General features: G+C 42.5%; 1 protein-coding gene across 6 annotated transcripts in view; it reads left to right on the forward strand.

Moving 5' to 3' along the window:
* Nucleotides 1–26,215, forward strand: part of SMOC1 (SPARC related modular calcium binding 1) — a 215,875-nt gene that overhangs the window by 92,312 nt on the left and 97,348 nt on the right. For all 6 annotated transcript variants that reach the window (XM_056547181.1, XM_056547180.1, XM_056547182.1 and 3 more), the window contains exon 3: nucleotides 3,202–3,314. In XM_056547181.1, coding sequence (XP_056403156.1) covers nucleotides 3,202–3,314 — 113 coding nt within the window. The remainder of the gene's footprint in view (nucleotides 1–3,201; nucleotides 3,315–26,215) is intronic.

Below are 26,215 nucleotides of genomic sequence, written 5' to 3' on the forward strand. Positions count from 1 at the left end.
AGCAACCCGGTGTGCCAACATTGCATAAAAACATAGAATCCAAAAGAAGAAAAGCATAAGGTCTATCTAGCCTGCCACTGTATGGTGTATATATGCTCATATATCATGGGTAGACATCTTTAGTCAGTGACGAGTCCCTTGGGTCAGTTACAAAGCATAAAAACAAAATATTTACAGGTTTCAGACATTATATGGAGACACTCATTCTTGGCACAGGTTATAGTAATAAAAACATCAAAACAGAAAAAGCAATGTAAAATAAAAAGATCCTCCAACTATTATAAGGTTTAAGTAAGCAAAAAGTCGTCAAAGTCAAGAAACCAAAATATCCTTAAACTTTTCTTTTTTTCACAATATTTCTTCCCCATCAGAACAATAATCCTGAAAAGATAAAAGGAATCGCTGGTGGAGGATGTCTGTATATTTCTGTATACTATAATTATCATCAGGTGTTCTGTATGATCTGAATTTTGTTTAAGAGTATGTTCACATGAGCGGATTACCGCTGCAGGTTTAAGCTGTGGAATAGAGGTCAATGTCCTCTACTTGTGTGAATGTACCCTAAAGGAGGTTTCCAGGATAAAATGATCAGATTATTGGGGTGTCTCTCTTCAGGATAGGTCATCAATAGGAAATTGGTAGGGTACTGACACCCACCTCTAGTTGGAAGCAGACCGCACCGTATTGTGTAGTGGCCATCCTGGGTTAATGCAGTTCATCTCTTTAATAGAGTTGTGGCACATAAATAGCCCCATCTGAAAATCGGTCCTGCTCACTACTGTGCAGTCGTTAGAGAGCGCGTGCAGTCGTTAGAGAGCGCGCGCGCGCACGCACACACACACACACACACACACACACACACACACTCCTGGCCGGTTTGTTCTGACATCATCACAAGCAGAAGTAATCTATGGCCATCTTCCCCAAGTGTATAGGATTGGGGGTGACTGTTTACTACTCCTAACCCCAAACAAACCTTAGCCTGCACCGTAAACATAAACTTTATCGGGAAACAAACACTAACCTGAAGCTAACCTCTACCCTAAACCCAAAGTGTAACTCCGGACCCCAATACTGTACAATGCCACTCAATATTGTGTTAAAGGAGTTCTCTAAGCTAAAACTTTTAACCCCCGCTGTGCCTGGGTTGTAAAACTATACATAATAAACTTTCACTTGCCTGCCTACGATCCCCCATTGTTCCGATATCGCCGTCCTGTTCTCCGGTCCCGGTCTCTTCCACTTCCTGCGGGTCAGTGACTTCACTCTGCGCTCAGCCTATCAGCGGCCGCAGCAATGTCCCGTCGCGGCCGCTGATAGGCTGAGCGCAGAGTGAAGTCACCGACCCGCAGGAAGAGGAAGCTGACAGGGACCGGAGCACGGGCGGCGACATCGGAACAACGGGGGATCGTAGGCAGGTAAGTGAAAGTTTATTATTATGTATAGTTTTACAGCCCGGGCACAGCGGGGGATAAAAGATTTCAGTTGGAGAACTCCTTTAAGCACTAGGTTGGCAAAAGCAGCACTGCCATGAGAAGCATAATGAGCAGAACAGCCTTGATTGCTTCTGCCTGTGATTGCGCCGTAACACATGGGGCAAATTGTGTGAGAACACCAGCACAGCCACTACACAATGTTCCGGGCTGCTTGCTTCTGGCTCTGCTCTCTGTATATATGCATAAGGTAGTCATTGGCGGTATGCTCATTTGAACATTAACCATCTTTCTCATCCTCCATGCTTTTTTCACTGGGGAGGAAAACAATTTACTGTCCTCTTCTTCAACAAATACAACCCCTAGCAAAAATAACAGGCCCTCTACACCGAGAACGCATTCATTCATATTTTTACACATATTGGTGATTATTCACCAAATATCACTTTCCTCCAATCATCCATTATACCTGCACAGGTTTTCGAATTCCAAACTGCAGCAGATTACGGTTTTCAGTCCAGCAACAAAAAACGGATACGGTCCATAAAAGAGCTGACCATAGTCACCATTTCTCCTATATGGCGGGCTGCTGAAACAAAACAATTTACTTTGACTTACCTCAGCTAATCGTCGTCCGCAGCAATGTCTCGCCATGGCAGGTTGTAGGATGAGCGGCAGTGTGATATAACAGACCCAGGCACAAAGGAGAAGGCCAGGCCTGTTAAATGTTCCTGCTGCTCAACCTATCACCGTCTGAAGTGGGACATCGCTGTCACTGATGATTAGCTGTGTGACATGTTGGGCACCAAAATCCAGAGTACTGGTGCCGGAGGATGGGAGACTGATTTCTGCGGCATTGGAGGAGCAGCGGAAGCCAATCAAGGTTTTTATTATTTTTATTCCAGCAGCATTTTTTTTTTTTTGTTCTTTCTATTGACTTAAACAATAATCTCCACCACTGCTTATGTGATTCTTATAGCCAAGGCCCACAGCCCTGTAAGGTCTGCAAACGCTTTCCTTTTAACCCATAGACTAATATTCATTTCAGTCTTGTGCTAGGATGTTTTTTTTTTTTTGTTTTTTTTTTAAGGATATGCAAATTACAAAAAGGATTCCATAGTTGTTTTCTCTGCTTGATCTAGAAAATCCTATGCCATTTATTGAAATAATTTCCTTACATTTATTTAGATATGTTTCATAAATCCAAAATGTTCAGCTCTTAAACATGGTCTTAAAAATATGGGGGACCATCCTCTACTAGTGATGACTTCAGGATTTTTTCTAGGGGTTAAACAGTGGATTGGCATTCATGTCACCCCAACATTTGCTGTCAGAAAACTGCCCTTAACCACATTAGATTGTTAGGTTGATTTATTTATCGGGTGCAGCAAAAAGAAAAAAAACTGTGCAGCCCACAATGATAGGGACTAAATACCGAGGTAACTGTGTTACACACGACCCTGTGTGCCAAACAATAAATAAATGCAATAGAAGACAAAATTCAGTCCTACTAGGTATACAGGGGAAATGGATTAATTTATCGAGTGTAGCTTTAGTTCTTTTTGCTGCCTAATTATCAATGTAAAGTGCAAGCAGGATCAACAGCCTTGATCATATAGTTTAATCCTGAAATTAGGAGGGGGGGGGGGGGGGAGGGGGGGTAGAAACAAACAAAAAAAAAAAAACACACAATTTTTTACTTGAGCCTTCAAACAAATTCTCAGAATGAAAAACTAGTTATTATTCTACCAAATTTCCTCCCCCCAAGATGCTGGACAGAGCAAGTGTCGGCAAGAAAGAACACAGGCCTTGGAACAAGCAAAGAAGCCACAGGAAGCCGTTTTCATCCCAGAGTGCAACGAGGATGGCTCCTTTACTCAAGTGAGTTAATGTGCAGTATATTTTTTTATTTCTATTTCCTTTACACAATCAATCTATTCCTTAGCAATATACACTGAAGGGCTTTACTTACATATTGCCATGTGTTGGGAACACTCTAATGGCCCTGTCCATGATGTCTTGTGGACACTACCTACCATGTGAAATTTATAATAATGGTTTGTCTTTTTGCGACATGTCTGCTACCATATATTAGGCTGCATTCACACCTCGTTTTTAAGTTGCGGTTGCCAGATCCGGCTGGGGGAGGGGCAAACCGGGCTCTCCCGTACCCCAGCCGGACCAGTGCTGAAATCCATTTACTTTATTGAGCCGACCGGTGACTCCGGTCAGCTCATTTTTGACTCGTATCCAGTTTTGTGACTGGACCTAAAACCATAGTATACTATAGTTTTAGGTCCAATCAGGAAACCGCATACGGGTCAAAAATGAGCAGACTGGAGTCACCGTTTGACTCCGGTCTGCTCATTAAAGTAAATTGATTTCAGCACTGGTCCGGCTGGGGTACAGGAGCGCCCGGTTTGCCCCTCCCCCAGCCAGATCCGGCAACCGTACTGCAAAAACGAGGTGTGAATGCAGCCTTAAAAGGGTTATCCAGGATTATAAAAACAGGGCTGATTTAATCAAATCAGCACCTCGACTGTTCTCAGGTTGTCTGTGGTATTGCAGCTCAGTTCCATGGAAGTGAATAGACCCAAGCTGCAATAACACACAAAACCTGAGGATAGGTGTTGTGTTGTTTTTGGAAGAAATTAGCTAAGTTTTTTAAAATCCTGCATAACTTCTTTAAAATGTTTATTTATTTATTTTATTTTTTTTTGAAGTGTGGAGAAAAAGTGGAAAACCTGGAGCAAACTAACACAACATCACATACAATTTATTCTGATGTCATCCAGTTGTCATCAAGCCAAAGACCCAAATACAAAATGACACAAACAAATGTCAAATTATAGCTCAACCTCTGCCTTGGCTATTATTGAGGAGGTGCACTATTTGGTACAAACAACTTTCCAAGCATTGACATCTACTGCAATAGATGGCTTATCCTCAAGATAAGCCATCATTATTAGATCAGCTGGGGTCCAACTCCAGGCACCCACAGATCAAGGGGTGTTTAAAGGGGCCATTACATTCATACAGCAGGCTCTTCAGTGTTTATTGCAGATCATCCTTGTATCGTTGTACTATTAGAAGGGTCAATGCTGCAATACTTTGCACCGCTGAGACTAATAACCGCACCATGGTCACTTCAAACAGCTGATCAGTGGGGGTGTTGGGAGTCAGACCCCCCCGCAATCTAATATTGATGGCTTACCCTGATGATAGGACATTGATTTTAGAATGCTGGATAATCCCTTAAAAACTTTCTTGGTGAACTTTTTCCCCATATATCTGCAATCAGTCTGTGTCTGTCAAACAGTTACTAGAGAACGGTCTATATTGACATTTCAGGTTTTGACAATCTACCATGTACAGTTACCATTATTACTACAATAAGGATATTAGAGTCTCTGTTTACTCTGAACATAAATGAGCTCTACAATGAAATTGAAATGTAACAGCCTTTGTTTCTGTTAAGTCCATATTTCATTTTTAGTTTTACCTGATTATTCTAGTTTCCAAATATTCATGCTGTAAATTATAATTATTACCTAGATTAGATGTATTAAATGCTATGTGGCCAGAGATTAGATAATGCTTGGGCTTGATGACTATTCCAGGCTCCACTGTATAGTAGGGGTGTAATGTAACCTTCTTTGAAAGTTCTTAGTAGACCCGGTCTGTTGCCTTCACTCTTACTCCCTACTGGTGGCTAATTTGGCAGCCTTTCTATTGTTAGAGCCGCACAATTTAGATAAATGATACTTCTGTCCTGGACATATTGTTCTGTAAGGGTCCATCAATCATGTTTTTGGCAATAGCTAGGGTCAGCAAGACTGTAAGAAACTGAAGGCATTTATAAAAGTATGAATTTAATGCACTGGGAACAGCAATCTAATCTTGTGTAACATTATTCAATTATGTGAAAGGGGCTTAAGCGTTTCACCTAAAATAACTGCAATGGTAGAAGTTCTCTTCTTTGATGTAAAGCATTTATTATGCTTTTTATGTGTTTCTTTTTTTTAGGTTGAAGCGACTTGTGGCTGCATGTTCTTAAGAAATTTGCAGGCTTTGGCTATGTTCACACGGTGAAGTGTTCGCACGGAAAATTTCCATGCGGACATTCCACCGACAGCGAAGCACTGGCAGAACATGCTAGCACTAGGACCGCTAAAAAATGCACCGTCTCATATCGGACCCCGCATAAAGAATAGGCATGACTATTCTTTCTGTGGTCACAGGAATCTGAATTTCTAAAATTCTGCCATGTGAACAGTGCAGCAGAATCCCATGGAATGTCCATGATGAAGTCGCACTGAAATTCCATTGTGTAATCATAGCCTGACAATATCAGCAAATCAAATAGGCTTACCCACTTCTTTTTTATACAGTAGAATGTGTAAAAGGTACCCATTCACCTTCAACAGTAGCATATCTTGTGCCCCTGGTGAGGTGCTAAATCAGCACCCACCCCCCTCAAAAAAACAGACCAAACAAAATGTAAACCGATATTATGTTAGAGCAAGCTGCACAGGCAGACACTGCTGCCTCCTTGCATTGGAGCCACAGCAAAGTAGTAACAGAAGCTTGGGAAATAAAAGGCTTCCTCTGGATCCAAAATAACAATCAAGTATCACAGGCACGTGGTATACTGATTCTGCTTTCGTCAGAAGTCCCAGCTGCCAGGTTCTCTGCTTTGCGTTGGCGTTGCATGCTGTCACACTCCCAGCGATCAGCTTGATATCCCCTATCCTATAACTAGGGGAATAAGCTAAGATTGGAATACCCCTTAAAACTCCCCCCTTCAGCCAAATTTTTACTTTAAAAATAGGTAATATGAATTCTACATAATACTTTATTAGTAGTTGGGGGGGGGGGGGGGGTGGATGCAATCGTTGCACTAAGTTGGATTTTGGACAATGGGTGGAAGGTCCTTTACCTAAGGAAATTTTGAGACTGTGATGGAAGTTTACTACAGCAGGTGGGTGACCAGATGCCCCAATGCAGCCCCAGACTATCTCCCTCCCAGTTAAGTCAGTGACTGCGGTCAGCAGAGTACACTGGACCTACACGTTGCACCAGTCAGCCCCTGCATCCAAGGGACTGGAGTTTGTGAGCATTTCTGCAAAGAACAGACCACTCAGTGCTGCAGGGCCAGTCATTCAATAAAATAGGTGGCAGGGAATTCTATGGCGCTGACCAGGACAGAGAATTCAGGTGGGTAGGTTCAGGTAAAAAGCATTATTCAGCCAAGATGCAACGCATTTCACTGAGCAAGCGCAGCTTCCTCAGGAAGCTGCGCTTGCGCAGTGAAATGCGTTGCATCTTGACTGAATAAAGCTTATTACCTGAACCTACCCACCTGAATTGTCTATGTCCCAATCAGCGCCATAGAATTCCCTGCCACCTACGAAGTTCACTGGATTGCACAAGTTTACATGGGAAGGCTGCAGACGGACAACAAAGAATCCTCCATTGTTCAATACCTGCTAACCATTGTTGTGTAAGCGGGTAAGAGACCATCTTGACCCCCGTCCCTGTCTGGCATTAGAACGTGTAATCCTCCACAGGGAGCGCCTCTGCTTTGTGTTTTTATTCAATAAAATAGACCACTGTGACATTACATGCACACCTGATTTTTTTCCCCGTCCGGGACTGGACCTATTTTCAGGTAGAGGCCTGGAGCTGCAGGTGCATCAATGTATTAATTCTTTATACACTTTTTCTAATATATCCCTTTATCTCTTGGGAGGGGGGGAAAGAAATTGAAAATGTTACACAAACCCAAATATTAGTGCACGTTGAAGCAACACTTATGAGAAAACGTATGACCATTTCCCCTGCAGTTTCGAGTCTTTGTATCATATAATATTTACAGAATGAGAAAGGATATTGCTTTTAGCCTAACCAGGTTGATAGAATTCTCCTTTAATGGATTTTACGTGCCCCACCTATTTACACATTCTGCCTATGGTTTTTAAAGGTGTAATACTTGGAAGCTGAATTTATTGAGTCTGTCTTATCCACATTCCAAAAGTTCTGTACATGTTGAGTGGAGCATTCCAAGATGCCTGGGTCTGGTGTTTCTGTAAACACAGCCGAGGGTTTACCAGGAGGCTTGTCTGAGGTTTTTTAACTAAACAAAATCAAAATTGCAAGGCATGAAGTGATTACCTCAGTTTATCTTATGCATTGCTAGTTCTCATTGTCCTGTAACCCACCCTCATCACTACACAAGGCTTCTCTGTTTTATTAGTGGCTTTTTTTTTGTGTTGGCAGGTGGAAGGGAAAGTTGTCTTTTTTAGGACTGTGGTTCCTTCCATTCTTTTTTTCTTAAAAGCTTCAATCGTTTGTAAGAAGAAGTCTTTGAAGAGGTAAAATACTATTACTGCTTATTCCTCTGCATATTATAAAACTTATATTTAAAGGTCTACCACAGCTATTTCCAAATAGTCTAAAGAAAAGTTAGAGGAGTCCTCAGACCATAGACCCTTGGAACACATTACAGTTTAAGGGAAGTTTTACACAGACAGAATAATACCACTGCTAAACCCAGCCTGACCGCAGGTCTGATAACCCAAATGGACAACTGTCAGTTTGGGTAGTCCGGTTGGGACTTGCAGCAGTAATACAGGTACAAAAGTGCGGCCATATTAGGCCTGTGCAACACAAGCCTTAAAGGGGTACTCTGCCCCTAGACATCTTATCTCCTATCCAAAGAATAGGGTATAAGATGTATGATCACAAGGGTTCCGCTGCTGGGACCCCCTGTGATCTCCCTTCAGCTCTTGGCATTCATTTAGAATTCCAGCTGCAGCGCTAGAGGCTCTTGACGTTATGGTCATGCCTCCTTGTGACATCACGCCACACTCCCTCAATGCAAGTCTATGGGACGGGGTGTGTATACTTGTATAGAGAGGGAGGGTGTGATGTCACGAGGGGGGCATGGCTGTGACGTCACGTGCCTCTGGTACCGCATTGGTAGTCATCTGGCACAGAGAGAAGTTTGCTCCCTGCACCGGATGACTGGGGTGCAGCAGCAGAGATCGCGGGGGTCCCAGCGGTAGGACCCCCGAGATCAGACATCTTATCCCTTCTCCTTTTGGATTGGGGATAAGATGTCTAGGGGCGGAGACCCCTTTAAGCAAAGATAGTTCTTTTGTTTCTAAAGCTAATCTCCGAATAGAGAGAAAACTAACCAATTGTGATACGGTACTGCTAGCCTTCATTATGATGATGCAGGGCAGAGGAAGCAGTCACATCCAGGCCCTGGTGTCAAATGAGGTCTAAAAGGTAACTCCACATAAGTAGACATTGGTATTAAAAATATCACATTGTACCCAAAGTTTCTGAGCGCCAATAAGAAATATGCAACAGGGACCTACCTGCCACGTATTGTTTAAAAAAAATTTGTGTATTCATATATGTGGCCTCTGTGCCCTTAGACACCAGGGTCCTGATGTGAATAATGCATCTGTACCATCAATAAATACATCAGTGTTTGCAATGTAGCCTAAAGTGCCTCATGCTAACTGCTTGTGCAATCTTTGAGGAATATCCAATAGCGTGTGTAATCCTTCCTTTATATAGGGTCAATTTAGTGCTGACAAGCTCTGTAACGTGATGCAGAATAACATTAGTCCCTGTCCCCATTGGGGACTGCAAATTAACCTACCAGTATGCTTTTTGGAGTGTAAGAGGAAACCAGAAATCCCATTGGTAACCCACACAAGTGCAGGGAGAACACACATACTCTTTAGTAGGACCCCAGCTCTGCCCACTGAGCCACCATGCATTAAAAGCCTCCTGCCACCTCCATTAATGAAGAAGGGTACTTCAGTATTTTATCTTCCCAGTGAGAAATGACCACTGCTCGGAGTACAAAAAAAAAAAAGAAGAAGCCCAGGGTGTAAGTAAGCTAAACTAAAACAGGTAAAGACAGACACGATAGAGGGAAGGTAGCAAGAAGGAAAATGCCATTACCTTATCTCCTTTCCATCAAGTGAAAATACTTTTACTGTTGTATAAATGGAACATAGTTGTCTAAAATAGATTGATCAGTGAACACTCCTACCAAATTTTATATTATATTATAATATATATATATATATATATATATATATATATATATATATATATATATATATATATATACACACACATACATACACACACACACATATACATGTGCCGCTGCGGCAACCCGCCATCTTTACAGCACAGAGCGAGTTCGCTCTGTGCGTAATGACGGGCGATACAGGGGACAGAGCCACGTGACGTCATGGCTCCGCCCCTCGTAACATCACGGCCCGTCCCCTTAATGCAAGTCTATGGCAGGGGGCGTGACGACCGCCGCGCCCCCTCCCATAGACTTGTATTGAAAGGGGTGGGCCGTGACGTCACAAGGGGCGGAGCCGTGACGTAACGATGCTCCGGCCCCTGTATTGCGCATCATTACGTGCAGAGCGAACTCACTCTGTGCTGTAATGATAGCGCAGTGCCGCAGCGGGGATCCCGGGAATCCCCAGCAGCGGCACCGCGGCGATCTGACATCTTATTCCCTATCCTTTGGATAGGGGATAAGATGTCTAGGGGCGGAGTACCCCTTTAAACAACACAATGTAACTCTAATTCAATCACACTTCTGTGAAATCACACTGTCCAGTCAGGAAGCAACACTGATTGACACTCAATTTCACATGATGTTGTACAAATGGAACAGACAACCGGTGGAAATTTTAGGCAATTAGCAAGACAACCCCAATAAAAGGAGTGGTTCTGCAGGTGGTGACCACAGACCACTCCTCAGTTCCTATGCTTCCTGGCAGATGTTTTGGTCACTTTCGAATGCTGGCGGTGCTTTCACTCTAGTGGTAGCATGATACGGAGTCCACAACCCACACAAGGGGCTCAGGTAGTGCAGCTCATCCAGAATGGCACATCAATGCGAACTGTGGCAAGAAGGTTTGCGGTGTCTGTCAGCGTAGTGTCCAGAGGTTGGAGGCACTACCAGGAGAAAGGCCAGCACATCAGGAGACCTGGAGGAGGCCGTAGGAGGGCAACAACCCAGCAGCAGGACAGCTGCCTCCGCCTTTGTGCAAGGAGGAGCAGGAGGAGCACTGCCAGAGCCCTGCAAATTGACCTCCAGCATGCCACAAATGTGCATGTGTCCACTCAAACGGTCAGAAACAGACTCCATGAGGGTCCGATGTCCACAGGTGGGGGGTCATTTGCCAGAGAACACCAAGATTGGCAAAGTCGCCACTGGTGCCCTGTGCTCTTCACAGATGAAAGCAAGTTTACACTGAGCACATGTGACAGAGTCTGGAGACGCTGTGGAGAACGTTCTGCTGTCTGCAACATCCTCCAGCATGACTGGTTTGGTGGTGGGTCAGTAATGTGTGGGGTGGCCTTTCTTTTGGGGGTTTGGGGGCTGCACAGCCCTCCATGTGTTTGCCAGAGGTAGCCTGACTGCCATGAGGTACCGAGATGAGATCCTCAGACCCCTTGTGAGACCATATGCTGGTGCGGTTGGCCCTCGGTTCTTCCTAATGCAAGACAATGCTAGACCTCATTTGACTGGAGTCTGTCAGCAGTTCCTGCAAGAGGAAGGCATTGATGCTATGGACTGGCCCGCCCATTCCCCGGGCCTGAATCATATTGAGCACATCTGGGACGTCCTCCTCCATCCACCAACAGACTGTCCAGGAGTTGGGGGATGCTTAAGTTCAGGTATGGGAGGACATCCCTCATCAGGAGCATGCCCAGGCGTTGTAGGGAGGTTATACGGGTACTTGGAGGCCACACACACTACTGAGCCTCATTGTGACTTGTTTTACAGACATTACATCAAAGTTGGATCAGCCTGTAGTGTGGTTTTCCACTTATATTTTGAGTGTGACTCCATATCCAGACCTCCATGGGTTGATAAATTTGATTTCCATTCATAATCTAGGATGTGTTCTCTTAGCGTTCCCTTTATTTTTTTGAGCAGTGTGTATACACACACACGCTGATCAAGATACATCTCCAACATTTAAAAGGATCGCCTCATCACAAAGACTTTCAAGTAATAGACCAAGGACCTTCCTTTTCCATTTTATTCAAAAGAAGTATGACGTTAAAGAGATTATCAACACTTGAAACTATATGAACACCCATATATTTGATAGAGTGAGGTTGCACCAAAAAGGGAATTTAGTAAAAACTATGGAGGGAACACGTGGTGGAAGGGAAATACTTAGTAATTCAAACTTATAAGTTTTTACTTTAAAAGTCACTTAGTGATCAACATTCTTCCAACTAAGCCAGGACCACCAGCAAAGAAACCAAAGGAGAGGTATTGTGTTGATGGTCATGGAGAGTGACTGCGAGAATGGAAAGATTCAGATGTGAGGTGACTACAAGGTGTTCCATAACCATTGAGGCTATCCTGACCTGATGTATTGGTGTCAAAGGCCAAAGATACTGTCCCATATACATTCCTTAGAAAACCAAGTACATAAATTCCCATCTATCATATACAATTTCTTCTCAGCGTCTGTTGATTAAAAGACAAACTAGTCGGCCCAATCTTTTAGCATGGGCAATGAAGGATAAGACTTTGGTTGTATCATCTCTCACTTTGCTCTATAAGAAAACACTGATTCGGTCAGTATAAACCAGTGATAGAACCAAGTATCCCAGTCTGATGGCAGTCTTCTAAGTAAAATTATTTTTATTTTTTTAAAGAAATAAGGAAGTAAATTGCCACAAATACTTGGTTCCTTGTTGAATTGTTGTGACGATAATATATGCTGTCATTGCTTAGATTGGGGGGGGGGGGGGGGGTGTTCTAAAACGCTTATAGTATATACCTTGCCTGAAAAATGTTATAGAAATGAGCAAAGAACACATCAGGGCCCGGACTCCCCAGACCCATATGGCAACAGGCATATGGCAACAGGCATTTTGCATATAAGGTTATAAACTCCTCCACAATCTGTGGTGTAGAATATACCGTATATACTCGAGTATAAGCCGACCCGAGTATAAGCCGAGACCCCTAATTTCAACCCAAAATCCCAGGAAAAGTTATTGACTCGAGTATAAGCCTAGGGTGGGAAATACCTCATCCCCCCTGTCATCATCCAGACCCGTCATTAACATCCTCATCATCCCCTTGTCATCATCCCACACATCCCCCCTTCATCATCCCCTTGTCATCATCCCACACATCCCCTTATCATCCCACACATCCCCCCTTCATCATCCCCTTGTCATCATCCCACACATCCCCCCTTCATCATCCCCTTGTCATCATCCCACACATCCCCTTATCCCACACATCCCCCCTTCATCATCCCCTTGTCATCATCCCACACATCCCCTTATCCCACACATCCCCCCTTCATCATCCCCTTGTCATCATCCCACACATCCCCCCTTCATCATCCCCTTGTCATCATCCCACACATCCCCTTATCATCCCACACATCCCCCCTTCATCATCCCCTTGTAATCATCCCACACCCCCCCCCTTCATCATCCCCTTGTAATCATCCCACACCCCCCCCCCCTTCATCATCCCCACCCCCCTTCATCATCCCCACACCCCCCCCCCCCCTTCATTATCCTCTTCTCATCATTCGCCCTCAGTGGTCTTCAACCTGCGGACCTCCAGAGGTTTCAAAACTACAACTCCCAGCAAGCCCGGGCAGCCATCGGCTGTCCGGGCTTGCTGGGAGTTGTAGTTTTGAAACCTCCGGAGGTCCGCAGGTTGAAGACCACTGCGGCCTTCAACATCATCCAGCCCCCTCTCACCCCCTTTAGTTCTGAGTACTCACCTCCGCTCGGCGCTGGTCCGGTCCTGCAGGGCTGTCCGGTGAGGAGGTGGTCCGGTGAGGAGGTGGTCCGGGCTGCTATCTTCACCGGGGGCGCCTCTTCTCCGCGCTTCCGGCCCGGAATAGAGCCGTTGCCTTGACAGCGACGTATCTACGTCGTTGTCAAGGCAACGTGACTATTCTGAGGCCGGGCCGGAAGCGCTTAGAAGAGGCCTCCCCGGTGAAGATAGCAGCCCGGACCACCTCCTCACCGGACCACCTCCTTACCGGACAGCCCTGCAGGACCGGACCAGCGCCGAGCGGAGGTGAGTACTCAGAACTAAAGGGGGTGAGAGGGGGCTGGATGATGTTGAAGGCCGCAGTGGTCTTCAACCTGCGGACCTCCGGAGGTTTCAAAACTACAACTCCCAGCAAGCCCGGACAGCCGATGGCTGCCCGGGCTTGCTGGGAGTTGTAGTTTTGAAACCTCTGGAGGTCCGCATGTTGAAGACCACTGCGGGTGGGGGAGTTCACTCGAGTATAAGCCGAGGGGGGTGTTTTCAGCACGAAAAATCGTGCTGAAAAACTCGGCCTATACTCGAGTATATACGGTACTTATCCCAGGGAAGATGTATATAAAAAGCCATTTTTTTAATTACTGAGTTCTGTTGAACTCAGAAAAACTGCTGGTAATACATGCTCACTAACACTTTACAACCCTAACTTCACTGTCATACAAGTAAGCACAATGTCACTTTTATTGGCTGTTTACTACTCAACATAGTCCTATTTTTGGAATGTTTGTTGCATATTTTTGAGCTGTTTGCATCCCATCCAATGGATGGGATGCAAACAGCTCAAAATGCCTTATGGCATTTGCTGTAGAAAAATTTTTTTTATCAAAAATGGAAAACAAAATGTAGTTTTTTTTTAGGCAAACAAAACACTTTTTGAACACAGATTTTGAGTTTAAACACAGATTTTTTTTCCAGTTTTTGAGCCAAAGCCATAAGTGTATTTAAAGAAAGGGAAATATGAAGAATGGACTTCTACTTCCTCTTTCTGCTGGATCCACTTCTCAAATTTTTCTCAAAAACTGCAGTGGCTATCCAGCATCCCATTTTATAAGATCTGGACTACATTCATCTCTTTATTGGAGGATGACTTTACAAGCTACATCCTTAAAGGGGCCATCACGCCCACTCCCATAGACTTGTATTGATGGGGTGGGGCGTGACATCATGATACTCCGGCCCCGTAGTCGTAACGCTTCACACTTGGAGCCTCCAGTGCTGCGGTGAGCTCACAAAAGGTGGGTGCGGAATGAGAGATTGCAGGGGTCCCCAGCGGTGGGACCCCCGCGATCAGACATCTTATCCCCTATCCTTTGGATTGGGGATAAGATGTCTTAGGGCAGGAGTAACCCTTTAATAAATTGCTGCAACTGAAAAGAAAAAAAAGAGAAAATTCTTAACTACCCATGGTCCCCCATAAGTCCCACTGCAGCTCCTGTTTGGCCCTTTCTGTTCCCCAGATAACAGTCTCTTTTGCCTGTTTAGAGACAATAGGTTGCTGCAGGACATGCCCACCCAGCCAATCACTGACCTCAGCGATGTCCCAAACTGGGCAAGTATTACAAGTCATCCTGCTCTAACCTATCAGGAGCATAATGAACCAAAGGAGAGCTGCAGTAGGATAGGAGAGTATCACATTTTTTTTATTTTCTCTACAGTCCCAGCATTATTTGAAGATTTGGAGGACACTGTAATAGCCCTTCAAGACGGTTACTAATAGTTTAAAAAGATTAAATAAATCAATAGTTCAGGCAAATACAAGAAACCTTGTAATATATCTTTGCTCAAATTTCTTTGGTCTACTATGTAAAATTGAATTCTAGGCTAGTTTCAACAGCAACCACCAATTTCAACACCAATCAAAATTCTAATACAGTTGTTTTACTATCCGAGTAAGAGATTTATAAACAGAGACTTCAACTTTGTATAGACAAATCTGTTTCTGAATTCAAAGAAGAAAAATTAAATGGCTGTTCGTTAAGAAGTCTGCCCATTCTGTAAGATGTTGTACAGTTTTAAAGTTATTTCATTTCTACTTTATAAACAATAGGTTGTATTTTTATCACCATAGGGGCTAGACATGTGCAGAAGCAAAAATTTCGTTTTTTTTTCGTTTTGTTAGTTTTCGTTTTTTTTTAATTTTCGGTTCTGTGAATATTCGGAATGCTGTGCATTCGTCATATTCGGTTTTCGGATGCATCCGCAAATTTTTTTTTTCGTTTTCGGATGCATTCGTTAATAACATTGAATGCATTCGTTAATTCGGATCTTTCGTTATGTCTGTAAAATTCGTTAAATTTAGCATTCGTTACTAAACGAAATGCACATTATTTTCACTTGCTGATCCTCTTTTGTTATAAATAGCAGGTGTTACTTTAGGATTCTTGTTGTTTTCACCTTTTTTTGCAGTTTTCTCTGTGTAGGAAGGCAAGTTTTCCTCAGGTAAACCCAATGAAAAAAATCGAATTCATTCCTTACATTCGGTTTACTGATAACGAATGCATTCGTTATTCGTTAACATGCATTATTCATTATGTGTTACTTAACAAATGCATTCGTTAACTGTATATTTGTATTCGTATTCTTTTTCGGAAATATTCGAATTTTTTTTCGTGCATTCGTATTGTAACGAACACCGAAAACAGGAAAATTCGTTAAGTTTAGTATTCGTTCCGAAACGAATTGCACATGTCTAATAGGGGCTGCCACTACATAATCTACCTCTAATGTAGTAGACCTACTAACGCTATAAGCAGGTTCCAAGTGCTTGGCTGCTTCTGGGGTTTTGTTAACCAAGGTAGTTACTTCATTACAGGACCACCCCAGGCTTTTGTGCATGAGGTGTTACAGTAGACTCTCTCCTATTGCTTTGGTAGCACATAAGAAAACATGGGGTACTTGAGATGCCATGGTAATTAGTATGGTCTTGTGTCTGGTTTAGTCAAACATGTTGATGTTGGAGAGATCTATATTTATCATATACCCCCTTCAAGCTAATTATACATTCATTTTCCTAGACCCTTCCAGCATGTGTAACCCATCACGTACCATTCAACACCACAGGATTAAAACCACAGACAGACTTTTGGAAAGACTTGGTTTTTACACAGACATACTAGCTTAGTGATATATAGGGAACCGCACTGTGCTGTTTACATAAGGCAACATTAGAGCAGCAAATCTTGCTGAGCTGGTGACAACGTGAATATTTTGTGTCCAGCTTAGAGATCTTTTCAAAAACAACCTTGTATTTTGGATGGGAGATCTCAATATTTATACGCCTCCCAGGAAAATCTGAGATTACTTAGACATAGCTGAAGGAATTACATCGTAATTCATATTCATGCCGATATTTATTATGTCATTAACAGAAAATAATATCATTTACCAAAAAGAGTTTCACGGTAGACCACAGCATGCCGCTTGAACATGAAAGGGCTGTTACCATCCATGAAATATCCCACTAAAGAACAGGCTGCCTTACAATAACACTATATATGAGGATCGTGTGCTCAGCTGAACTGTCCAGCACTATATTATATCATTATTTTTGCCTTGGCATTTGTTAGTGTTAGATTATGATATTATTATAGCTATTTGGTAGAAGATAAAATGTTATTTTTAAGACATAGAAATATATTTGAATTGTATGAAGGTTTATACTGGCTACTACAGCAGTGGTTGACCACCCAGATTGAATTTCTAGCATCCACTGTTAGAGCAGAATTGGAGGGGATATTCTAGAACCCTGGCACTGAGTATACTCTACTTAAACTATTATCTTTACAGATCACTGAATGTGCCAGCAATCTGAATGATTTGATTTAAACCAAATTAAAAGGGCATATGTCCAAATTTACATTGTGGAGGAAATTTTGAGGTGTAAACATTGACTGTACAATAAACATGTGTTAAGGGGTTATTCCTATATGGGACACTCATGATATGTCAACATGATGACATATGTAATGGATCCCCAACTGGAAGCTGGGCAAGCTTTAAAAATACTGCCTCTAGGGGGGTGAGTGATGAGACCACAGCTGATTGGCTTGGCGCCTGCTGCTGCCGAGTGGCCAGAGAGCAGCATGTGATGCCTGGCAAGGTGCGATCACTACAAGGGGTTAATAAGGGTTGCATAAACAGCACAGCACCACAAACTACCCTGTTTTCATTTGCATATATGAAAATTTGCATATACAAAAATTAGCATAAGTGAAAATTCGCATATGCGAAAATTAGCACACCAGTCTCACACAGTAGTATTAGAGCCTTCTTACACCACATAAGCTGGAAGCAGAAAGGGATGATCACTGTGATGTGTACTGTGAAAAAAAAAAAAATATTCGTAATTACGAATATATAGCGCTATATTCGAATATTCGCGAATTCGCGAATATGTGATATGCGCGAATAAAATTCGAATTGCGAATATTCGCGAGCAACACTACTCACGTTAAAGGAGCACCCAAGACATGTCTCTTATGTTTACTGGAGGGATAGATGAGACAGTGTTTGACTGAAAGAATACCTCAAAGAATCCATGTGTCCTACATCCCCATAAATCCTTTTTTGTTCCTAAACCAGCCTGGGGCAAAAAAAACAAGTTATTGCTGACTTTGGCAGTTGCTGACTTTAGCCTGAATAAATTAGTTCGGCTTTCAGGTGCTCCGGTGGGCTGGAAAAGGTGGATACAGTCCTAGGAGAGAGTCTCCAGCCCACCGGAGCACCTGAAAGCTGAACTAAATTTATGCAGGCTAAAGTCAGCAAACGCTGAGCCGAGAAGTTTGTGACGAATCGAATCACTCTAACTTCGCTCATTTCTACTTGCTTTCTCAGATAAACAAATCCCCCCAAAAATCTGTTTCTATCAATCTATAGAACCTATAGAAATGCCTTTGCATCTTCTGCCAGAGGTGGAAATACCATTGCTGCCTATTCAGATGCGCATGGGAGTACAATAGGTGGTGGGTGTCCACTGCCACCCTTAAAGCAGCTTTCTACCTTATATTAGTTTACATGCCTAAACTAATGGATTACATAGCTCACACATGCGAGTAGTTTATGTTACAAAAACCTAAAGGAGTACATTTTGATAAGCTATCGGACAGCAAGAGGCCCATATACGGATTTTGTGCAGGGTCCGCATTCTGCGTAAATCTGCCCATGAGTTTAAAGGGGTACTCCGGCCCTGAGACATCTAAAGACATCTGATCCCCTATCCAAAGGATAGGGAATAAGATGTCTCACCGCGGGGGTCCCGCCTTTGGATAGGGGATAAGATGTCTCAGGGCAGGATTACCCCTTTGATAGTTGTTCCCTTAGTACTGAAGGGCCAGGAGCAGAGAGCGAACCTTTGCCAAGCTTTAAAACATTTTCAGAACCATCATCTTTTTAAAAAGAACTAGTGGCTGTTGTAAAGAGAATGGATGGATTAATATTAAATTAATCAGTTAATTTGAGCAATACTAGAGGGCTGTGGCCAGCGAATGTCCATAGCTTCTTAGTCAAATAGAGGTTTACTTAAAACATGCCCTAAACAAATCAGTGCTCTACTGTTTTAAGAGACCCAAGATATTTCATGGTCACGGGTACAGGTATTTCATGCTCAGGACAGAGTATCACTCTCACTCCACCTTTGCTGAGAAGGGAAAGACAGTCAAGTCTAAAAGTACTTAGGTTAGGTTGGGTTCACTTAAAGCATGCACAACGCAGCGGACACCACATTAACTCGAATAGTATCAAACTGCTTGATCTGAATTTCAAACTTGAGTTGAAAACAATGGCAGCTACTCGAGTACCCAGCCCCAAGCTTCTTGGAGAGTTTTTCAGTAGGTAGGGTACAATATTTAGTAAAATAATAAGCTCAGTATGGGCCATGTGAATTCAGCCTACCCCATGATAGTCCCTGTAGAATTAGGTACACGGTCAGAATATTTGTATTATTCATTAGTACATGATCTAGGCAGGGCAAAATAGAATTTATACAATGCTCTGTATTGTTAAGAACAAACTACAGTTGCATACAACATTCTTATACTGGGAGGGTCCCAAATCAAGAGACACAAAAATAAATTAAACAGCATATAACTATTAGAGAATGCTGAAACCAACAAAGAAAATAACCACTCTAAAGCGGACCAAATAAAAATATATATATCAAGCTTTATTAATATTCAACAAAAATATATGTATGAAAGCAACATGGCATGGACACAAAAGAGAGGTGGGAACCTTTTTAGAGAATGCTGTTCTTAGTTAAATACTGGTTCTTTTATTCATAAACACATCTACATATGACAATCCTTTGAAATGGATAATAAAGTACCTTTGTCCATGTAAATCAGTGTAAGATTAGCTATGCACCTTCATCATATTTCCCTTTAATATGCTTTCAAGTCAAATATTCACAAAATACACCAGGTACAGGTCCCAATCATGGTGAGAATCAAATAAATCAGACTGATCTCCAGACCTTTGACATATGTTGTTCTCGTTGCAAAATTTGTGCATCACAAGGAGAGTCCACTGCCCTGAATAATACAATGTTCTGCTTAAAAGAGGCTGCCTAAATGACTTAGTAGTACCTGTAACATCACGACTGTGCATGAACTAACTCACACAGCCTATCATTGACAGAACACCTCTGTGGCCAAAGATTGTAGGCCAATTCCTACATGTTGGAGACCTCAAAAGGATGCACGAAGAGGCCAAGAGGACTAGGGACTGAGAGCAACCAAGCCTACAGGGGTGGGAGAGTGGGACAGGTGAGTATAGCCTGTTATTTTTACTACCCCACCAGCCATGGAGAAGTTTCTTCCCCCCTTTAATTTTCCCATGTAAAATGGATCCCATGTATCTCCTCACTGCATATCCGCAGCGAGGAAGAGTTTGAATGGAGCTAAGGATGAACATTTGTGGTGAAGCTTCATTCAAGAGCTATGGGACAGCTAAAATGAGAGCTTGTCAGTGTCCATAAACGTTGAATGGAGCAGCCCCATGCAGGCTTGAACAAAGCTCTGTTTAAAATTCTTTTCATCAATAATCCAGATACAAAAATAATGATAGAAATCCTTCCCAGCCGGTAGGTACAATACTTGAACAGTTACAAAAAGACTCAGTTTCCTACACAACTTTGTTGGGCTGCTGTCCCTTTAACTCAGGTCACTCAATTTTAGCCAATCCTCTTTCACACTTATACTCCTAAATCAACTCTTGACAACTCAAAGGGGGGAAATTCATTAAGGGTGGTGTAGGTGAAAGCCTTTTTTACCTCTTCAATTTGTGTAGTGAAAACTGTACGTGCGCCAATTATTATTTTTTTTTTAATGGTGCAGGGCATGTGATACATGATAAAATGTGGTACACATTATTATTATTATTATTATTATTATTATTATTATTATTATTATTATAATATAATAAATGTGGTACACACTTATTAAAGGGGTACTCTGGTGGAAAACTTTTTTTTTTTAAATCAACTGGTGCCAGAAAGTTAAACAGATTTGTAAACTGCTTCTATAAAAAAAATCTTAATCCTTCCAGTAGTTATTAGCTGCCGAATACTACAGAAGAAATTATTTTCTTTTTTTTTAACGCTCTCTGCTGACATCACTAGTGTTGAGCGGCATAGGCCATATTCGAATTCGCGAATATATGGACGAATATTCGTCATATATTCGCGAATATTCGCATATTCGTTATATCCTCGTTTTATTTTCGCGTATGCAAAAATACGCGCATGCGAAAATTAGCATATATGTGGAAATTCGCATATGCGAAAATTAGCATATGCTAATTTTCGTATATGCGAATTTTCGCACGCCAGTCTCACACAGTAGTATTACAGCCTTCTTTACACCACACAAGCTGGAAGCAGAGAGGGATGATCACTGTGATGTGTACTGTGAAGAAAAAAAAAAAAAAAAAAAAAACGAATATTCGTAATTACGAATATATAGCGCTATATTCGCGAAATTCGCGAATTCGCGAATATGCGATATTAGCGAATAATATTCGAATTGCGAATATTCGCGAGCAACACTAGACATCACGACCACAGTGCTCTCTGCTGACATCTCTGTCCATTTTAGGAACTATCCAGAGCAGCATATGTTTGCTATGGGGATTTTCTCCTACTCTGGACAGTTCCTAAAATGGAGAGAGCACTGTGTTCCAAAAAGAAAATAATTTTCTCTGCAGTACTCAGCAGCTACTGGAAGAAGTACTGGAAGAATTAAGATTTTTTAATAGAAGCAATTTACAAATCTGTTTAACTTTGTGGCACCAGTTGATTAAAAAAAAAAAGTTTTCCACTGGAGTACCCCTTTAATATTGTATGGTGCCTCCTCCGCTACTTTTTCTGCAACGTTTAAAAAAATTTACAGTCAGTTTTGTTAGCCAGATCAGGGCTGCTGTAGATTAGCACCCCTAAAAAGTCGCAAATCATAAATTCCCGACCACTGCAAAAAAACACCTAAAATCACAACTTTGCATGTACTTTTTGAAAAACCTCTATATGTTAAGTCACAAAAAACACTGCGTCAAAGCGCCAAACAGCAGGAAAAACAGGGTAAAGCAGGATAGTCCTTTCGAAGTTTCTTCACAAGAACCTGCAGAAGTGCTCCCTCATTAATCACCTGCGCCAGGTCCTCCGACCCGACACATATCACGGCTCGCCCTCTTCTGGATGTCTCTATTGGGGTGCCCTGACTTTCTCTGTAGATTCGATAGCATCAACAGTCTGTTTTCTAATGGCATGATCTTACAATGGCTCACATTGGTTACGAGTCAGGAATAAATATGGACACCTCCCCCTGGGCACAGGGTGTCCCACCAAAGCATTAGGAGATCCCATTGACAAAACATTCAGTGCCTTGAAGGAACTTTACAGCACCATGACTAGCACCAATTGGAGTAGGGACAGTAGTTTACACCAGTCAATTGGCTTCTCTAAAGTTCTGGAACTTTAGTATAAGCAAAACATCATTTACCTTTAGCTAACCCATGAATTATCCTATTTCATACCGTATATACTCGAGTATAAGCCGTCCCGAATATAAGCCGAGGCCCCTAATTTCACCCCAAAAACCCAGGAAAGTTATTGACTCGACTGTAAGCCTAGGGTAGGAAATACATCACCCCCCCCCCTGTCATCATCCAGACCCCCGTCATTAACACCTCCGTCACCCCCCCCCCCATCATCATGACCGCCTGTGAATTCCTTCATCAGTGGTCTCACCTGCGGACCTCCAGATGTTTCAAAACTACAAACTACAACTCCCAGCATGCCCGGACAGCCATCGACTGTCCGGGCATGCTGGGACTTGTAGTTTTAAAACATCTGGCGGTCCACCAGACCGTCATCATCCAGACCCCCCTTTAGTTTTCTACTCACCTCCCCTCGGTGGGAAGGAAGGGTGAGCTGGTCCGGGCCATCTATGCTGCAGGGACCGTCCGGTGGGGAGGGTTAGTCGTTCCGGGCTGTCCATCTTCACTGGGCTGTCCGGGCATGCTGGGAGTTGTAGTTTTGAAACATCTGGAGGTCCGCAGGTTGAAGACAACTGAGAAGGGATTGACAGGCGGAGAGTTCACTCGAGTATAAGCCGAGGGGGGGAGTTTTCAGCTCGAAAAATCGTGCTGAAAAACCTGGCTTAGGGTGGGTTTACACTACGTTTTCTCCCATACGGGAGCGCATACGGCAGGGGGGAGCTAAAACCTCGCGCTCCCGTATGTCACCGTATGCGCTCCCGTATGTCATTCATTTCAATGAGCCGGCCGGAGTGAAACGTTCGGTCCGGTCGGCTCATTTTTGCGCCGTATGCGCTTTTACAACCGGACCTAAAACCGTGGTTGACCACAGTTTTAGGTCCGGTTGTAAAAGCACATACGGCGCAAAAATGAGCCGACCGGACCGAATGTTTCACTCCGGCCGGCTCATTGAAATGAATTACATACGGGAGCGCATACGGTGACATACGGGAGCGCGAGGTTTTAGCTCCCCCCTGCCGTATGCGCTCCCGTATGGGAGAAAACGTAGTGTGAACCCAGCCTTATACTCGAGTATATACAGTAAATGTAATAATATTGTTAACTATATTATTGTAATATTCAGTGCAACTCTCCTGTCTCACATCACTACTCACATGAAATGGTAGTAGAAATCATATCATGTACAGGAACAAAGATATAGAAGGTCCTCTTACACACGTAAGTTCATTATATATATATATATATATATATATATATATATATATATATATATATATATAGAATGGTGTATTGAGAACATAATACCCAATATTAATGCACATCTGATTAATTTATTTCAATCACCGCATGGTTATGAAGAAATAAAAATTGAATTATATATACATACACTTGAGTGATGGACATGAAGAAAACATGTAAGAAATGCTGTTAGTTTTGGCCACCTCACATGTGATTTTGGCATTAGTTAGAAATGAATGCCTTGCAAGTGAGCCAGACCCAAAACAAACACTCACTGCTGAGATTGTAATTGCCTGAAGATCACATCTTATGTCAAATATTCACAACCTCAGAAAGACATCATAAAGTATCTGGAAATTCTTTGCCACCTTGGGGAGCCTAAACATTTTGCTGTCAAATCCATGGAATACAGGAATTTGGTAAAAAAAAAAAAAATTAGTTTCAGAATTATGACCACATAAGTATTTGACTGTCGACTGTCGCTTCCTCATTTAAGTCAATGGGGAAGTGCTTACAAATTCTACAGTGTAAATGTAGCCTCAGAGCTACAACTAAGGATTAGAGATGAGCGAACTTACAGTAAATTCGATTCGTCACGAACTTCTCGGCTCGGCAGTTGATGACTTATCCTGCATAAATTAGTTCAGCTTTCAGGTGGGGTGGAAAAGGTGGATACAGTCCTAGGAGACTCTTTCCTAGGACTGTATCCACCTTTTCCAGCCCACCGGAGCACCGGAAAGCTGAACTAATTTATGCAGGATAAGTCATTGAAAAGTTCGTGACGAATCGAATTTACTGTAAGTTCGCTCATCTCTACTAAGGATCATGGGACCTGTATGTTTTTGCTGCTACTCTTTTTATTTTTTTTTTTACCATAGAAGAAGATTGTATGGAGTGCTGGCTGTCACTTGTTCTAGGTTTGGAGCAAAAGCCGCGCATCACGCCTCTGTGAGCCACAGCTGAACTTAAAGGGGTTATCCAGGAAAAAACTATTTTTTTTATATATCAACTGGCTCCAGAAAGTTAAACAGATTTGTCTCGGAAACCGCCCAGTTTAGAAGAGGTTTGCTATGGGGATTTGCTTCTAAACTGGGTGGTTCCCGAGACACGTGTCATCAGAGAGCACTTAGACAGAAAAGAACAACCTTAACTTCAGAAGCTCATAAGTCCTGAAAGGATTATGATTTTTTAATAGAAGTCATTTACAAATCTGTTTAACTTTCTGGAGCCAGTTGATATATAAAAAAAAGTTTTTTCCTGGATAACCCCTTTAATCTTGGAATGTTAAAGGGGTAATCTGGTGGGGAAAAAAATTTCAAATCAGCTGATGCCAGAAAGGTAAACAGATTTGTTAATTACTTCTATTAAAAAATCTTAATCCTTCCTGTATTTATCAGCTGCCGAATACTACAGAGGAAATTGTTTTCTTTTTGGAACACAATGCTCTCTGCTGACATCTCTGTCCATTTTAGGAACTGTCCAGAGCAGCATATGTTTTCTATGGGGATTTCTCCTACTCTGGACAGTTCCTAAAATGGACAGATGTGTCAGCAGAGAGCACTGTGGTCGTGATGTCAGCAGAGAGCTCTGTGCTCCAAAAAGAAAATTTCCTCTGTAATATTCAGCAGCTAATAAGTACTGGAAGGAGTAAGTTTTTTTTTTTTATAGAAGTAATTTACAAATCTGTAAGTTTCTGGCACCAGTTGATTAATCATACAGTAATGACAGCAATGCAAATACTGTAAGGATATACTAATAGATTTAAAGGGGTTTTTCCCCCTTACCTACCTGCAGGATAGGTGAAGCATGCCTGATCGGTGAGGATCTGACTGATGAGATCCACTCAATCACAAGAACTGGGGGTCTCGTGTCCCCCTGATTGAATGGATATGTTCTCATGATCATGAGACATCAAAGTCAGAATCCTACCGATTAGACACTGGGCGCATGCCAAGGTCTTCTGTGATTATAGCAGTGCCCATAAATGCCATACTACCAGCCGTGGTTAGGAAATGCAATCATGAATTACAAGCAGAACCCGAAATTGCAGCTTTAAACAACGGCAAATCCAGGTGCATCCTGCCATTACTGGTAAATTGCAAGAGCTAGTGACCTAAACGTTTAATATTGCACATTAGTGGCGGTATTATTATTTAATGAGAGGGACATATGAAATTCCATAGGTGACATTTATTTGACCTGTTACAAAGAAAAGTTAAGCAGTTGCTCAAATCAACCAGGCTGATTGCCGTGGGGAAACTTATCCATTCCACTATTCTTAATAAATTCCCAGTTAAAGTCACATACAGCACATCCACAGCATATTTGATGTCACAGAGCGACTGCAATGCAAGCTCCCTGCTGCAGCTAGGTAGCTGTGTGTGTCCGCTTGTGACTGCCGGCACACATACAGAGCTACAGGAAGCAGGGAGCTCACTCTGCTGTCGCGCTTTGCAGCAACTGCAAGAACATACACACATGAGAACGTACCATTATCTAGCAGAAAAATTCTGCTCAGAAATTCCAGTGCAGCAGTATCACATTGTTATCAATTGGATTCTTGTAAATCGAGAAGAATTCCCGAGGCGGAAAATTCTGCCGTATAGACTTAAAGGGGTATTCCGGGCAAAAACATCTTATCCCCTATCCAAAAGGATAGGGATAAGAGGTCTGATCG

The sequence above is a fragment of the Hyla sarda genome, chromosome 11 (genome assembly GCF_029499605.1).
Source record: "Hyla sarda isolate aHylSar1 chromosome 11, aHylSar1.hap1, whole genome shotgun sequence".
Lineage (NCBI taxonomy): Eukaryota > Metazoa > Chordata > Amphibia > Anura > Hylidae > Hyla > Hyla sarda.